The following is a 17,982-nucleotide window of genomic DNA, read 5'->3' as shown; positions in this document are numbered from 1 at the left end:
ACTAACTTATAATACCCTGTTCCACAGTGTGGAGCAGGGTATAAAAATGGAGACCCCTTCTCCCGTATATCTTTCAATAACACATTTCGTATGTAATGAATTCCAGTAAGCGAATTCCAGGACGAATGTAAAGTTGTATATGTAAACATAAGCCAAAAACTTCAAGTAATTTGGTTTGGTTATAATTAAAATTAATTACAATAATGAAAATAAAAACTAAAAATAAAATCTAAAAATAAAATTTAAATTAGAACTAAAATTAATGCAAAATGGAAGTTACAGCTAAAATTAAAATGAACAATAAAATTCAAATACCCACAAAAATTAGAGAAAAAATAAATTAAAATTTAATTAAATATAAATTTAAACTAAAAAGAAAAATTAAATTAAAATAAAAACAAAAATTAAAATTAAAATTAAAAAGAAATTTAAAATTAAACTTCATAATAAGAAAATATTTTCAAATTAAACAATTTAAAAATTAATTAATTAAAATTAAATTGAAATTGACAGTATAATTAGAAATAATGTTAATAAAATTGAAACATAAAACCTAATAATATGGTTCTTCAAAAAGCCGATATAAAACCAAATTTAAAATTAAAATTAATAATAAAACTCAAATAAAATAAAAAAATAAAACTAAAAATAAAATTAAGGTTAAAGTTAAAGTTACAGCTAAAATTAAAATGAACGTTAAAATTCAAATACCCACAAAAATTAGAGAAAAAAACAAGTATATACGGCCGTAAGTTCGGCCAGGCCGAAGCTTATGTACCCTCCATCATGGATTGCGTAGAAACTTCTTCTAAACACTGCCACCCACAATCGAATTACTTAAGTTGCGGTAACGCTTGCCGATGGCAAGGTATCTTAAAACCTCCTAACACCATCTTCTAAATTGTATGTAAGTCCATACGTGGTATATATTAAATCAAAAAAGATCGATCCAATACGTATATAATTCAGTTTGACAAAGTAGACATAAAATTTTGACAAAATTATCTACAGAAATAAAATTTTAACAAAATTTTCTATAGAAATAAAAATTTCACAAAATTTTCTATAGAAATAAAAAATTTCACAAAATTTTCTATAGAAAGAAAATTCTGACAAAAATGTTTACAGAAAAAAAAATTTTAACAAAATTTTCTATAGAAATAAACTTTTGACAAAAATTTCTATAGAAATAAAATCTTGGTAGATTATTTTTGGCTCGAGTGGCAACCATGATTATGAACCGAATAAAATTTGAACAAAATTTTCTATAGAAACAAAATTTTGACAATGATGAAAATTTTATTATGAACCGAATAAAATTTTAACAAAATTTTTTCTAGAAATAAAATTTTGACAAAATTTTCTATAGAAATAAAATTTTGGTAGATTATTTTTGGCTCTAGTGGCAACCACGATTATGAACCGATATGGACCAATTTTTGTGTGACTGGACCAATTTTGGTATGGTTGTTAGCGACCATATACTAACACCACGTTCCTAATTTGAACCGGATCGGATGAATTTTGCTCCTCCAAGAGGCTCCGGAGGTCAAATCTGGAGAACGTTTTATATGGGGGCTATATATAATTATGGACCGATATGGACCAATTTTTGCACGGTTTCTAGAGACCATATACCAATACCATGTACCAAATTTCAGCCGGATCGGATGAAATTTGCTTCTCTTAGAGGCTCCGCAACCCAAATCTGGGGATCGGTTTATATGTGCGCTATATATAATTATGGACCGATGTGGACCAATTTCTGCACGGTTGCTAGAGACCATATACCAATACCATGTACCAAATGTCAGCCGGATCGGATGCAATTTGCTTCTCTTTGAGGCTTCGCAAGCCAAATCTGGAGATCGGTTTGTATGGGGGCTATATATAATTATGGACCGATGTGGACCAATTTTTGCATGATTGTTAGAGACCATATACCAACACCATGTACCAAATTTCAGCCGGATCGGATGAAATATGCTTCACTTAGAGGCTCCACAAGCCACATCTGGGGATCGGTTTATATGGGGGCTATATCTAATTATGGACCGATATGGACCAATTTTTGCATGGTTGCTAGAGACCATATACCAACACCCTGTACCAAATTTCAGCCCGATCGGATGAAATATGCTTCTCTCAGAGGCTCCACAAACCAAATCTGGGGATCGGTTTATATGGGGGCTATATATAATTATGGACCGATGTGGACCAATTTTAGCATGGTTGTTAGAGACCATATACCAACATCATGTACCAAATTTCAGCCGGATCGCATGAAATTTGCTTCTCTTTGAGGCTCCGCAAGCCAAATCTGGCGATCGGTTTATATGGGGGCTATATAAAGGGTGATTTGTTAAGAGCTTGATAACTTTTTAAAAAAAAAAAACGCATAAAATTTGCAAAATCTCATCGGTTCTTTATTTGAAACGTTAGATTGGTCCATGACATTTACTTTTTGAAGATAATTTCATTTAAATGTTGACCACGGCTGCGTCTTAGGTGGTCCATTCGGAAAGTCAAATTTTAGGCAACTTTTTCGAGCATTTCGGCCGGAATAGCCCGAATTTCTTCGGAAATGTTGTTGTCAAAGCTGGAATAGTTGCTGGCTTATTTCTGTAGACTTTAGACTTGACGTAGCCCCACAAAAAATAGTCTAAAGGCGTCAAATCGCATGATCTTGGTGGCCAACTTACCGGTCCATTTCTTGAGATGAATTGTTCTCCGAAGTTTTCCCTCAAAATGGCCATAGAATCGCGAGCTGTGTAGCATGTAGCGCCATCTTGTTGAAACCACATGTCAACCAAGTTCAGTTCTTCCATTTTTGGCAACAAAAAGTTTGTTAGCATCGAACGATAGCGATCGCCATTCACCGTAACGTTGCGTCCAACAGCATCTTTGAAAAAATACGGTCCAATGATTCCACCAGCGTACAAACCACACCAAACAGTGCATTTTTCGGGATGCATGGGCAGTTCTTGAACGGCTTCTGATTGCTCTTCACTCCAAATGCGGCAATTTTGCTTATTTACGTAGCCATTCAACCAGAAATGAGCCTCATCGCTGAACAAAATTTGTCGATAAAAAGCGGATTTTCTGCCAACTTTTCTAGGGCCCATTCACTGAAAATTCGACGTTGTGGCAGATCGTAAGTCTATTCATGATGAAATGTCTAAGCATACTGAGCATCTTTCTCTTTGACACCATGTCTGAAATCCCACGTGATCTGTCAAATACTAATGCATGAAAATCCTAACCTCAAAAGAATCACCCTTTATAATTATGGACCGATGTCGACCAGTTTTTGCATGATTGTTAGAGACCATATACTAACACCATGTACCAAATTTCAGCCGGATCGGATCAAACATGCTTCTCTTAGAGGCTACACAAGCCAAATCTGGGGATCGGTTTATATGGGGGCTATATATAATTATGGACCGATATGGACCAATTTTTGCATGGTTGTTAGAGACCATATACCAACACCATGTACCAAATTTCAGCCGGATCGGATGAAATATGCTTCTGTTAGAGGCTCCACAAGCCAAATCTGAGGGTCCCTTTATATGGGGGCTATACGTAAAAGTGGACCGATATGGCCCATTTTCAATACCATCCGACCTACATCGATAACAACTACTTGTGCCAAGTTTCAAGTCGATAGCTTGTTTCGTTCGGAAGTTAGCGTGATTTCAACAGACGGACGGACGGACGGACGGACGGACATCGACTCAGAATTTCATCACGACCCAGAATATATATACTTTATGGGGTCTTAGAGCAATATTTCGATGTGTTACAAACGGAATGACAAAGTTAATATACCCCCATCCTATGATGGAGGGTATAATAAATTAAAATTAAATTAAATATAAATATAAATTTAAACTAAAAAGAAAAATTAAATTAAAATAAAAACAAAAACAAAAACAAAAATTAAAATTAAAAAAAATTTAAAATTAAACTTCAAAATAAAAAATATATTTAAATTAAAGAAAAAATTACAAAATTAATTAATTAAAATTAAATTGAAATTAACACTGTAATTAAAAATAATTCTAATAAAATTGAAACATAAAACTTAATAATATGGTTCTTCAAAAAGCCTATAGAAAACCAAATTTAAAATTAAAAGTAATAATAAATTTCAAATAAAATTAAAATAATAAAAATTAAAAATAAAATTAAAACTAAAAATAAAATTAAGGTTAAAATAAAAATGAAAGTTAAAATAAAAATAAAAACAAAAATTAAAACTAAAACTAAAAAAAAATTAATTTAAAATTATAAACAAACAAAAAACTAAATTTAAATTTAATTAAAATTAAAGTAAAAATAATATTAATAGAATTAGAACTTAAAACTTAATAATACACAGATAAAAATTTTACGAAAATTTTTCCAATTAAAAGTTTAATTGAGTTTTAAAAAATATTCAATTAAATATTTAATTGATTCAACAAATTTTTTAATCGAAACAAAAACCAATCACAAAAATTAATAGTATCAATTAATTTTTTAATTGGATCTTTAATTCTTTAATTGACTTCCAATTAATTTTTTAATTCATACTATCATTTCTGTGATTGAACACATTTCACTAAACTAAAAATAAAATTTAAAATTAAAGTTAAAATAACAATAAAAATAAAAATAAAAACAAAAACAAAAATTGAAAATAAATTTAAAATTAAAATTAAGACTAAAAATAAAAATAAAGTTAAATTATTAGTTAAATTAAAGTAAATTGAAATTAAAATTAAAAATAATATTAACTAAATTAAAAACTAAAAAGTCTATCAAAAATAAAAATTAAAACTAAAAATAAAATTAAAGTTAAAATTAAAATTAAAATTATTCAAAAAGTCGATCAAAAATAAATATTAAAATTTAGTTTAAGTTAAAATTACAATTAAAAACTAAAAACTAAACTTAAACATAAACATAAAACTAAAAATAAAATATTACTAAAATATAATTAAAATTAAAGTAAACAAAAACAAACATTTTAAATAAATATAAAATTAAACTTTATTGAAAACTAAAAATACATTTAAAATTAAAATTATAACTAAAAATAAAAAAATAATATTTATAATTAAAGTTAAAATAAAAATAAAAACAAAAATTGAAAATAAATTTAAAATTAAAATTAAGACTAAAAATAAAAATAAAGCTAAATTATTAGTTAATTAAAAGTAAATTGAAATTAAAATTAAAAATAATATTAACTAAATTAAAAACTAAAGAGTCTATCAAAAATAAAAATTAAAACTAAAAATAAAATTAAAGTTAAAATTATTCAAAAAGACGATCAAAAATTAAAATTTAGTTTAAGTTAAAATTACAATTAAAATTAAAATAAAAACTAAACTTAAACATAAAACTAAAAATAAAATTAAAATATTACTAAAAATATAATTAAAATTAAAGTAAACAAACATTATAAATAAATATAAAATTAAACTTTATTGAAAATAAATTTAAAAATACATTTAAAATTAAAATTATAACTAAAAATAAAATTTATAATTAAAGTTTAAATAAAAATAAAAACAAAAATTGAAAATAAATTTAAAATTAAAATTAAGACTAAAAATAAGAATAAAGTTAAATTATTAGTTAATTAAAAGTAAATTGAAATTAAAATTAAAAATAATATTAACTAAATTAAAAACTAAAGACTCTATCAAAAATAAAAATTAAAACTAAAAATAAAATTAAAATTAAAGTTAAAATTATTCACAAAGTCGATCAAAAATAGAAATAAAAATTTAGTTTAAGTTAAAATTACAATTGAAATTAAAATAAAAACTAAACTTAAACATAAAACTAAAAATAAAGTTAAAATATTACTAAAAATATAATTAGAATTAAAGTAAACAAAAACAAAATTTTTAAATAAATATAAAATTAAACTTTATTGAAAATAAAATTAAAAATACATTTTATAACATTATAACTAAAAATAAAAAAATAAAATTTATAATTAAAGTTAAAATAAAAATAACAACAAAAATTTAAAATAAATTTAAAATTAAAATTAAGACTAAAAATAAAAATAAAGTTAAATTATTAGTTAATTAAAAGTAAATTGAAATGAAAATTAAAAATAATATTAACTAAATTAAAAACTAACGAGTCTATCAAAAATAAAAATTAAAACTAAAAGTTAAAGTTAAAATTGTTCAGAAAGTCGATCAAAAATAAAAATTAAAATTTAGTTTAAGTTAAAATTACAATTAAAATTAAAACAAAAACTAAAACTAAACTTAAACATAAAACTAAAAATAAAATTAAAATATTACTAAAATATAATTAAAATTAAAGTAAACAAAAGCAAACATTTTAAATAAATATAAAATTAAACTTTATTGAAAATAAAATTAAAAATACATTTAAAATTAAAATTATAACTAAAAATAAAAATAATATTAATATTAATAAAACTAAAACTTAAAAATGTTAAAATTTTAACTTAAAACCCCATAAAATATTGTTTTCAAAGAGCCGATCAAAACAGGGAGTCTCCTTCTCCCGTCAATAAAGGGGGGATGTAAAGTAGCATACAGAGAATGAAGTTGACCCATTTTAGTCGTCGGCGGCTTAGCCCTCAAGTCGATATAAATTTGTTTATTCGGCGGCGGACAAGTATCCATTATAAAATTAATTTAAAATTAGTCAAATGTTAATGAGATTAGTTGCACAACCAATCTTACAATCACATTTACATTTCATTAAAATGTTCTGAGCCAAATTTTTGCAAAATTATTATAGCACCTTAATGCTGACGGAATTTGGGTGGAAAGATAAACATTTTGACAAAAAATACAACAGTTATTTATAAATTTTTCTGATTTAAATCAATATTTTTGATTAATTGGCAGCTAATTTTGAGTCGAGATGAGTCGACATATCCGGCGGCTGCTTAATTATCTGGTTGTATATGTAAAATTAAAAAAAAAATCCGACATATATGATATTCCTACTAGTCCAATTATTAAATAACCAGTTATAAAATTTTGCTCGCAGCATTACTCTCTAGCTAAGCCCAAAAATTCAGGATATCCTGAATTTTTCGGCTTAAGTTAATTTTTAAAAAAGATCAGCCCAAAAGCCTCTTCACCACACCAATATAAACAATGTGGTAACATTTTGCCATCACATTATCATTCTTCACTTTCTTAGATTTCAATTGTGGGTGAACAATTTATTTTATTTTTTAATATTTTTTTAAATATTAGTTTGTTCCCCAAAACCCAAATCAACCATAAAATTCCCCCACCAATACCATTTATTGCATCACTTTAACTTATTGCCAAGTTCACTAACCCTACATTTTCCAAACTATGGTATAAAGTTGTTTTAATTCTTCGCTTGTTTTTTTTTCTGCTACACCCTCTCAGTTTGAAAGTTTCAATGTATGCATGTCAATGATCATCACCATCAGCACGTTCTAATTAATAACTAGAACGAACAATATCCCAATTTATCGAAGTGAAGTTCTATGTTGAATATTTAAAACAATCTCAATAAGAGTACGAAAAAAAAGAGAACACCAGAGAGCACAAAAAAAAAACAGAAACAGAAGAGAAGAATGTTGTATACATACCATTATCTAAAACTCAAACAAACTATTTAGAGCAAGTTAACAAGAAGAAGAACAAGAAAGCTAATAGAATAAAAATCTCACAACCACCCACTAAGGTGTATTGGAGATAGTAGCTAGCTAGCATTAACGCAAAACTAAACTAAAGGCCTGGTTGCTGCAATTGACTAAGTTTCGAAGAGGGAGATGAAGAGAAAAACGTTGTAAAAACCTCAAATTCAGTTTGTCATCAATTAATCATTTGTTTATTTTGTACAAAAGGGACTATGTGAAAAACCAAACCGACATTGCCTGCCTGCCTGGCTGTCCTTAGAATTAGAGTTAAGAGTAGTTGTAGTAGGTTGACCACTCTCATACATCATCTTAACCTGCATCCAGTAATGTAGTTATCATAGAGTTTTCATGGAACAGCATGTATATGTAGTATAACCAACACTAACCATCATCATCACCATCATCTACCAATGGCCCTAACAAACCACATCTCTCTCTCTCTCTCTAGCATAGTAGTGTCACTCATATAGATACCGGTAAGAGCCACAAGCAGAACATTAGATTCTCATCAACTAATTTACATTCCACATCAAAAACTATGTCATTGACCACTTGTCACTTTCCGCTCCAACCAACCATAGTCGTCGGCTCATTTACTAACTACAAATCCTTAATCCATTTGCTGTCTATTGGTCCTTCTAAATTCTTCATTAACATTGTCTTCTTCCACTTACCTGGGTAGAGAGATTCGTTGTCCTTGTATGTTGGAGCGCAGTACACGAAGAGAAAAAAACATTGGTATGAGTACATTATATTGGGTAGTCGAAAAGTCTGTTGGTTAAGCTACACTTGTAGTTTAGTCAATGTATGGTTTTAAGCTGAAATCAAGAAAACAACAACAACGAAAAGTATTTTCGTATTTTGGCAATAGGTGGCGTTGGAGTTGTCAATAACATTGTGTTTAGCGGATGGCATTGGAATGGTGACTTTTAAAATTTCATTTAAAACCAAAAAAAGGTAAATAAATTTGGAGGCTTCGAAAAAGGGCTGTAGCTTTAAAAAATACGAAGAAATAGACTATATTTTGATACTTTGTTCAAATAAAAAGGGAAGAATGTAACTCAAGCCACAAATGAAACGAAGTAGTATCAATTGATTCCGTTATGAAAATTGCTCCATGATCTGTCGTTGAAAAGTTTAATTGAAAAGGCGAAAACATTTTTTTTTGGACTACCCAATATATTTTGAAAATATTATTGAGAGCCACCGAGAGGCAATGGCTAGCATGCACCCCTTGGGGTTCAAACCCAGTTTCGATTGAACACCAACAAATTTTTCAGCGGCGGATTAACCATTTTCAGTAATGCTGATGGCATTTCTGAATATTTCAATGTTTCTCCAAGTGATTTCACCATAATGTGAAACGCTTTTCGGACTCGGCTATAAGCAGGAGGACTATGTGTGCCTAAAATTAACCTATCCTTGAGAGTCCAAATTAAAAATGCGTGATTTTTGCAAATGTTTGAAAATTTATTTTCAAAATAAAACAAATGTGGCAGGTATTGTCCGTCCGTAGCCACCACTATTTCCAAATTTTTCTGCACGCAGAGAAGGAATATGATCACCTCAAACATGTTTCAAGAGCAAAATGTTATTTTTGTATGGTGACCATGTAACATGTTTGGGTCTAAAATGTTATTTTCTCGTCAAATATAACCTGCTTGCCGAAATCAAATACATGATTTCCCAGAAAATAACATGGTTGCGAAAAACATGTTACATGATCACCACCCAAAAATAACATTTTACTCTTAAAACATGTTTGGGTGTGGCAAACATATGGATACCGCGATGAAAAATGAAACGAACATTTTCTTGACGCAATCTGCAATTTGATTCAATTGTTGGCTTCGTCATAAGAACGAAAATGTTGATGAGCAAGTTCATGCGTCACCGATCTGAACGAGACATGGAAAATACAATTTTTAGGAAAGTACAAAAAAGGTATTTTTTGAGCGAAAATGTACTTTTCACTAAATTTCAACAAAAATTCCATTGGAATATTATTGTCAAGAGCTCCTTTAGACTGAATTTTAAAGAAAATAAAAATTTGTTTGTCAACGCCACAATTTTGAATATTTTTTTTAAATTTTATAACCACTTACAAAGACTACCGTAGTATTGTACTCATGGTTGCCACAGTTGCACTTCATGGTATTTCATAATATTTCTGTAGATAAATAAAAATAAGTTTTTCACACAATTTTCTATAGAGATACAATTTTGACAAAATGTTCTATAGTTCAAATGTTGACAAAATTTGCTATAGAAATAAAATTGTGACAAAATTTTCTATAGAAATAATAATTTGACAAAATTTTCTATAGTAATAAAATTTTGACAAAATTTTCTATAGAAATAAAATTTTGACAAAATTTTCTATAGAAATAAAATTTTGACAAAATTTTCTATAGAAGTAAAATTTTGACAAAATTTGCTATAGAAATAAAAATGTGACAAATTTTCTATAGAAATAAAATTTTGACAAAATTTTCTATAGAGATAAAATTTTGACAAAATTTTCTATAGAGATAAAATTTTGACAAAATTTTCTATAGAGATAAAATTTTGAAAAAATTTTCTATAGAGATAAAATTTTGACAAAATTTTCTATAGAGATAAAATTTTGACAAAATTTTCTATATAAATAAAATTTTGACAAAATTTTCTAAAGAGATAAAATTTTGACAAAATATGCTATAGAAATAAAATTTTAGCAAAATTTTCTTTAGCAATAAAATTTTGACAAAATTTGCTATAGAAATAAAATTGTGACACAATTTTCTATAGAAATAAAATTTTGACAAAATTTTCTATAGAGATAAAATGTTGACAAAATTTTCTATAGAGATAAAATTTTGACAAAATTTTCTATACAGATAAAATTTTAACAAAATTTTCTATAGAGATAAAATTTGACAAAATTTGTATAGAGTAAAATTTTGACAAAATTTTCTATAGAGATAAAATTTTGACAAAATTTTCTATAGAGATAAAATTTTGACCAAATTTTCTATAGAGATAAAATTTTGACAAAATTTTCTATAGAGATAAAATTTTTACAAAATTTTCTATAGAGAGAGAATTTTTTACAAAATATTCTATAGAGATAAAATTTTGACAAAATTTTCTATAGAGACAAAATTTTGACACATTTTTCTATAGAGATAAAATTTTGACACATTTTTCTATAGAGATAAAATGTTGACAAAATTTTCTATAGAGATAAAAAATTTTAACAAAATTTGCTATAGAAATAAAATTTTGACAAAATTATCTATAGAGATAAAATTTTGACAAAATTTTCAATAAAAATAAAATTTTGACAAAATTTTCTATAGAGATAAAATTTTTACAACATTTTCTAAAGAAATAAATTGTTTATAAAATCTCTAAAGAAATAAAATTTTGACAATATTTTAGCAACATTTTCTATAGAGATAAAATTTTGAAAAAAATTTCTATAGAGATAAAATTTTGACAAAATTTTCTATAGAAATAAAATTTTGACAAAATTTTCCATAGAAATAAAATTTTGACAAAATTTTCTATAAAAATAAAATTTTGACAAAATTTTCTATGGAGATCAAATTTTGATAAAATTTACCATAGAAATAAAATTTTGACAAAATTTCTATAGACATAAAATTTTGACAAAATTGTCTATAGAGATAAAATTTTGATAACATTTTCTAGAGAAATACAATTATGACAAAATTTTCTAAAGAAATTAAATTTTTATAAAGTATCTGGAAAAATAAAATTTTGACAAAATTTTCGATAGAGATAGAATTTTGACAAAATTTTCTATAGAGATAATGTTTTGACAAAATTTTCCATGGAAATAAAATATTGACAAAATTTTCTAATAAAATAAAATTTTAACTAAATTTGCTATAGAAATACAATTTTGACAAAATTATCTATAGAGATAAAATTTTGACAAAACTATCTATAGAGATAAAATTTTGACAAAATTATCTATAGAGATAAATTTTTGACAAAATTTGTCATAGAAATAAAATTTTGACAAAATTTGCTATAGAAATAAAATTTTGACAAAATTTCCTATAGAGATAAAATGTTGATAAAATTTTTTATAGAGATAAAATTTTGACAAAATTTTTTATAGAGATAAAATTTTGGCAAAATTTTCTATAGAGATAAAATTTTGATAAAATTATCTATAGAGATAAAATTTCGACAAAATTTTCTATAGAGATGAAATTTTGACAAAATTTATCATAGAAATAAAATTTTGACAAAATTTTCCATAGAAATAAAATTTTGACAAATTTTTCTATAAAAATAAAATTTTGACAAAATTTTCTATGGAGAAAAAATGTTGACAAAATTTCTATAGACATAAAATTTTGACAAAATTTTCTATAGAAATAAAATTTTGACAACATTTTCTAAAGAAATAAAATTATGACAAAATTTTCTAAAGAAATAAAATTTTTATAAAATATCTAAAGAAATAAAATTTTGACAAAATTTTCTATAGAGATAAAATTTTGACAAAATTTTCTATAGAGATAAAATTTTTACAAAATTTTCTATAGAGAGAGAATTTTTTACAAAATTTTCTATAGAGATAAAATTTTTACAAAATTTTCTATATAGAGAGAGAATTTTTTACAAAATTTTCTATAGAGATAAAATTTTGACAAAATTTTCTATAGAGACAAAATTTTGACAAACTTCTCTATAGAGATAAAATTTTGACATAATTTTCTATAGATACAAAATTTTCACAAAATTTCCTATAGAGATAAAATTTTGACAAACTTTTCTATAGAGATAAAATTTTGACATAATTTTCTATAGATACAAAATTTTCACAAAATTTCCTATAGAGATAAAATTTTTACAAAATTTTCTATATGAAAAATAAAATTTTGTTCTCGTTCTCAAAATTTGATCTTCAAAATTTGATCTTGTTTTGTTCCCAAAAATTGATCTTCACTGTTTACAGCAACAACAAAGGATTCATCTCGCCCACAAAAAATGCACTTTAATCCTGAACATTTAATAGTACATGTTGCACAAATTAATTTCCATAATTATTAAAAACTAGTTTTTCTTTTTTAGATTTTATAATACCTTAATTGCTACTCAATTTCCTCCTGATATGTCCTCAACAATACAATCTCATTTGTAATTCTTCTTCATCTTATACATGGGAATCATAAACTCTCATTGCACATCTCATTAACATTCATATGAACATGACGTCTTTTCGCTCTTAACATTTCGCTCACCTCTCACTCTCTCTCATGATCTCTTTCATCTCGAACATCGTTTGTTCTCTTGTTATATATCATTTTAGTTTGCATATAAATACACACAAATCATCTTTTATTATACACAGAAAAAAAATGCACAGAAATATATTGTAAAAACAAATAGCAAGAAAGATACACAGAGAAAAATATAAATTTAATAAAAAATAAAAGTTATACAGAACAATAACAATATTACTAAAGAAATATAGAAGTTTTTGGAGAAGGAATTGGAATGATAATCAACAAGTCTTGCTTCAATATTCCGACTTGAGTTAAAGTCGAATTTAAGGCTTTTTAAAATTTGGAAAAGTTGATCGTTGACTTTTGTGATTATTTGAAATCGATATAGCCTTTGTTTGTCGCAGGATAATTCTATAGATTTTCATAATTTTCGAATTAATTTGGTGACTTCTAAAGTTCAAAGAATTTTAGAAGTATCCTTTTAAGGGCTCTCTACTTTGCCTCGAAATAAATACCAAATTTATTAAATTAAAGAAAAACAATTTCTGGTTCTGGTTAAGATTTTTGAGAGTAAGCTAAGTTTTTAATATAAAATTATGTAAAACAAAGATGCCAGGATTTGTGTCAAATAATTGAAAATATTAAAAAAAAATATTGGTTCTGTGTATCGAATTTTTTCTTGATCATCCATGTAGACCAAAAATCATACTCACTTATATATTCCCATCCATACATACATACATACTTATTTAGGCACATCCTAATGAAGGCCATTTCCAAACATATCATCTCACATATTCACAAAATACATTCACATGTATTCGTCTTGTTTTGTTTTGTTCTTGTTGTTATATTGTCAAGGTATCCATCCCTATAGGACATACTTGAAAATGACATGATGAGCTTGAACTCTGTCAGTGTTGGGGGACAAAAAAAAAACAGGAAGCCCTAAACTGAGAAAAAACACCTACGGGACATGCTGCACACACACACACCCACACCTACATAGTCACCCATAAAATACTTGAAGTTGGTGAAAAAGAAAATAACTTCAGTATAGGAACCCCTTTAGGAGCAATATTCTACTAAAGTTTATGAGTATGTGGGGGTATTATTTTATGTTTATGTATATGTGTGTGTGTGGGAGGAAGTGATTTTGTCCTTATGGTGTATTTTGATTATATACATTTTATTGCTTTCTATTAAGCAATCATCACAGAGCGAGAGAGCCTCTATATATATGTATGTGTGTGTATTTGTTGTGTTTATGTTTTTCTTTCTATTTTTTTTTCTTTCTTTCTTTTTTTCTCTCTGTGTACTTTTTTTCTAGGATGGACAACGTGGTCATTTAGAGGGCCTAGCATCCGTTTATTGTGAATTATTAATGGCTCCCTTTGGAGATATTTTAAGTGCTTTAGAAAATGCTAGACAAGCAGCATGGGCCGAACGCAGTCCCATGAATCCCGCCGGCGGCAGTGGTAGTAGCGGTAGTGGCAGTGGAGTAAGTGGCATAGCCACACAACGACACCATGGCCATCGAGGTAGTTCCAGCCGTGGTGGTCATCTACCCAATAGTCATAGTCAGCCCATATATGTGCCAGGAAAATACTCGGTATGTATTTGAAGAAACCAACACCCCACCCCCCAACATGAAATCAAATCATTCCCCACGTATATTCACCACTCCACCCCTTCACCCCTTCATGGAAATCACCAACCTGCATTACTTATTTGGTTTTATTTTTGGCATCATCATTTCAACACTTCATTCATCCTCCACCAACCCCGATCACTAACTATAAGAGCATCTATAAAAACTATAACAAATACCACCCACTACAAAGGATAACGGCATAAACCCTCTGCCACAAAATGGAATTTTATGAATTGTTCTATTCGGCGTTGCTTGATTTGGTCCATTCGAAATTGTGGTCGTCGTTGTTGTAGTTATCGTTACTATTTTCGTCGATGTCATTCTATGCTGGTGTTGTTGTTGGTTGAATATTGGTTGTTTCTATTTCAAGCACAAATTCAATAATCTTCCTAAAACTGTAAATGGCTGTCGGGCAATATTGCCTAACAATTCCTCTAACGCCTGGTCCTCAGAAAAGAAAAAAACAACATTAACCAAAATAGAGAGAGAGAGCGATATTATGATGCATGTTTGTTTGGCTATCCTATGAAAGAGTATTTATTGTATGCGTATATGTGTATTTGGCTACCATGCTCCCATACTCCCACGCTCTCTCTCTCTCACAATATCTCACTGTGTATTTTATGCCTTCCCTATCCCTAACCCTACATGATACTTGTGTGCCGTATGAATCTCCTCCACATGTATGTATGTGATTTTGCATGATTGTGTATATTGGTATTGTTTTGTCTGCATGTATGTGTATGTGTGCTTGTTTTTTTCGACACCTACATCTATGTCTGTCTGTCTGTTTGTATGCCAAAGGTGGTGACGGTTTCTATTAAGTGTAACAATAAACATACATCATAAAAGAAAGTTCATCGGGTATTGGCTGCGTTTTATTTTATTTTTTTTTCGTTCTGAGCTTTGGTGGATGTGGTTTGTTTAGCACTTATCCACAATACGCATCCTAACAAAGGCGATTTCGATTACTTTTCTCTGTGGGTAGAGGGTAGTCTATTAATTGAAGTTCTGTTGACGAATCTCATGATAATGGGACTGCAGTTCAACTGAAAAATCGTATTTTAGTAGCTCAAAAAATAGGAAGTGAAAGATTGGTGCGTTTAAAAGGCTATATCAAAATATTAGCTGATACGGCTTAAAATTGCTAAAGAAATCAAATAGTGAGAAATAAGTAAGGTCAGGCCAGGAGAAATGTGACATACGTCGGCCTGAGAGTTTGACCTTTCGTTCATACCCTGAAAGGTTATGTCTATATAAAAAAATTTAAAATTCCCTCTGTGGTGGTTGTTGGAATCCCTAAATTGAAAATTTCAAAAATTTATGCATTTTTCTCCACTTTTTAAAATTTTATATTTCAAAAACGCCTCAACATAGCAATTTTGTCAAAATTTTATTTTTATAGAAAATTTGTAAAAAATTTATTTCTTTCGAAAATTTGTCAAAATTTTACTTCTATAGAAAATTTTGTCAAAATTTTATTGCTATAGAAAACTTTGTCAAAACTTTATTTCTATAAAAAATTTTGTCAAAATTTTATTTCTTTACAAAATTTTGTCAAAATTATTATTCCATAGAAAATTTTGTCAGAATTTTTTTTCTATAGAGAATTTTGTGAAAATTTTATCTCTATAGAAAATTTTGTCAAAATTTTATTTCTACAGAAAATTTTCTCAAAATTTAATTTCTATAAAAAATTTTCTCAAAATTTTATTTCTATAGAAAATTTTGGCAAAATTTTATTGCTATAGAAATCTTTGTCAAAACTTTATTTCTATAAAAAATTATGTCAAAATTTTATTTCTTTACAAAATTTTGTCAAAATTATTATTCCGTAGAAAATTTTGTCAGAATTTTATTTCTATAGAGAATTTTGCGAAAATTTTATTTCTATAGAAAATTTTGTCAAAATTTTATTTCTATAGAGAATTTTGCGAACATTTTATTTCTATAGAAAATTTTGTCAAAATTTTATTTCTATAGAGAATTTTGCGAAAATTTTATTTCTATAGAAAATTTTGTCAGAATTTTATTTCTATAGAGAATTTTGCGAAAATTTTATTTCTATAGAAAATTTTGTCAAAATTTTATTTCTATAGAAAATTTTCTATGGAAAATGTTGTCAAAATTTTATTTCTATAGAAAATTTAGTCAAAATTTTATTTCTAAAGAAAATTTAGTCAAAATTTAATTTCTATACAAATTTTTTTCAAAATTTTATTTCTATAGAAAATTTTGTCAAAATGTTATTTCTATAGAAATGTTTGTCAAAATTTTATTTCTATAGAAAATTTTGTCAAAATTTTATTTTTATAGAACATTTGTCAAAATTTTATTTCTATAGAAAATTTTGTAAAAATATTATTTCTCTAGAAAATTTTATCAAAATTTTATTTCTGTAGAAAATATTGTAAAAGTTTTATTTATATAGAAAATGATGTTAAAATTTTATTTCTATAGAAAGTTTTGTCAAAATTGTATTTCTATAGAAATTTTTGTCAAAATTTTATTTCTATAGAAAATTTTTGTCACAATTTTATTCCTATAGAAAATGTTTGTTCTATAGAAAATTTTGTCAAAATTTTATTTCTACAGAAAATTTTTTCAAAATGTTATTTCTATAGAAAATTTTGTCAAAATTTTATTTCTAAGAAAATTTTCTAAAAATTTTATTTCCATAGAAATATTGTCAAAATTTTATTTCAATCGATTTAATTTTGTCCAAATTTTATTTTTATAGAAAACTTTGTCAAAATTTCATTCTTATAGAAAATTTTGTCAAAATTTTATTTTTATAGAAAATGTTGTCATAATTTTATTTCTATAGAACATTTTTTCACCGAAAGAAAATTTTATTTCTATAGAAAATTTTGTCATAATTTTATTTCTATAGAACATTTTGTCAAAATTGTATTCCTATAGAAAATTTTATCAAAATTTTATTTCTATAGAAAATTTTATTAAAATTTTATTCCTATAGAAAATTTTGTCAAAATTTTTGTTCTACAGAAAATTTTGTCAAAAGTTTTATTCTATAGAAAATTTTGTCAAAATGTTATTTCTATGGAAAATTTTGTAAAATTTTTTTTCTATAGAAAGTTTTATAAAAATTTAATTTCCATAATTAAATTTTGTCAAAATTTAATTTCCATAGAAAATTTTTGTCAAAATGTTATGTCTATAGAAAATTTTGTGAAAATCTTATTTCTATAGAAATTTTGTCAAAATTTTATTTTTATAGAAAATTTTGTCAAAATTTTATTTCTATAGAAAATTGTGTCAAAATTTTATTTCTATAGAAAATTTTGTCAAAATTTTATTTATATAAAAAATTTTTTCAAAATTTTATTTCTATAGAAACTTTTGTCAAAATTTTATTTATATAGAAAACTTTGTCAAAATTTTAT

At 26.2% G+C, this 17,982-nt stretch overlaps 1 protein-coding gene across 1 annotated transcript in view; it reads left to right on the top strand.

Annotated features, from left to right (window-relative positions):
* The window catches only part of LOC142235705 (uncharacterized), a 450,997-nt gene that overhangs the window by 305,464 nt on the left and 127,551 nt on the right, over positions 1 to 17,982 (top strand). The window contains exon 3 of the mRNA XM_075306966.1: positions 14,252 to 14,533. Within this exon, the coding sequence (XP_075163081.1) occupies positions 14,252 to 14,533 (282 nt within the window). The remainder of the gene's footprint in view (positions 1 to 14,251; positions 14,534 to 17,982) is intronic.

Source organism: Haematobia irritans, chromosome 1, assembly GCF_050003625.1.
Source record: "Haematobia irritans isolate KBUSLIRL chromosome 1, ASM5000362v1, whole genome shotgun sequence".
Taxonomy (NCBI): Eukaryota; Metazoa; Arthropoda; class Insecta; order Diptera; family Muscidae; genus Haematobia; species Haematobia irritans.
Note: the sequence above shows the minus strand (reverse complement) of the source record. Positions and strands in the feature narration are given on the sequence as shown.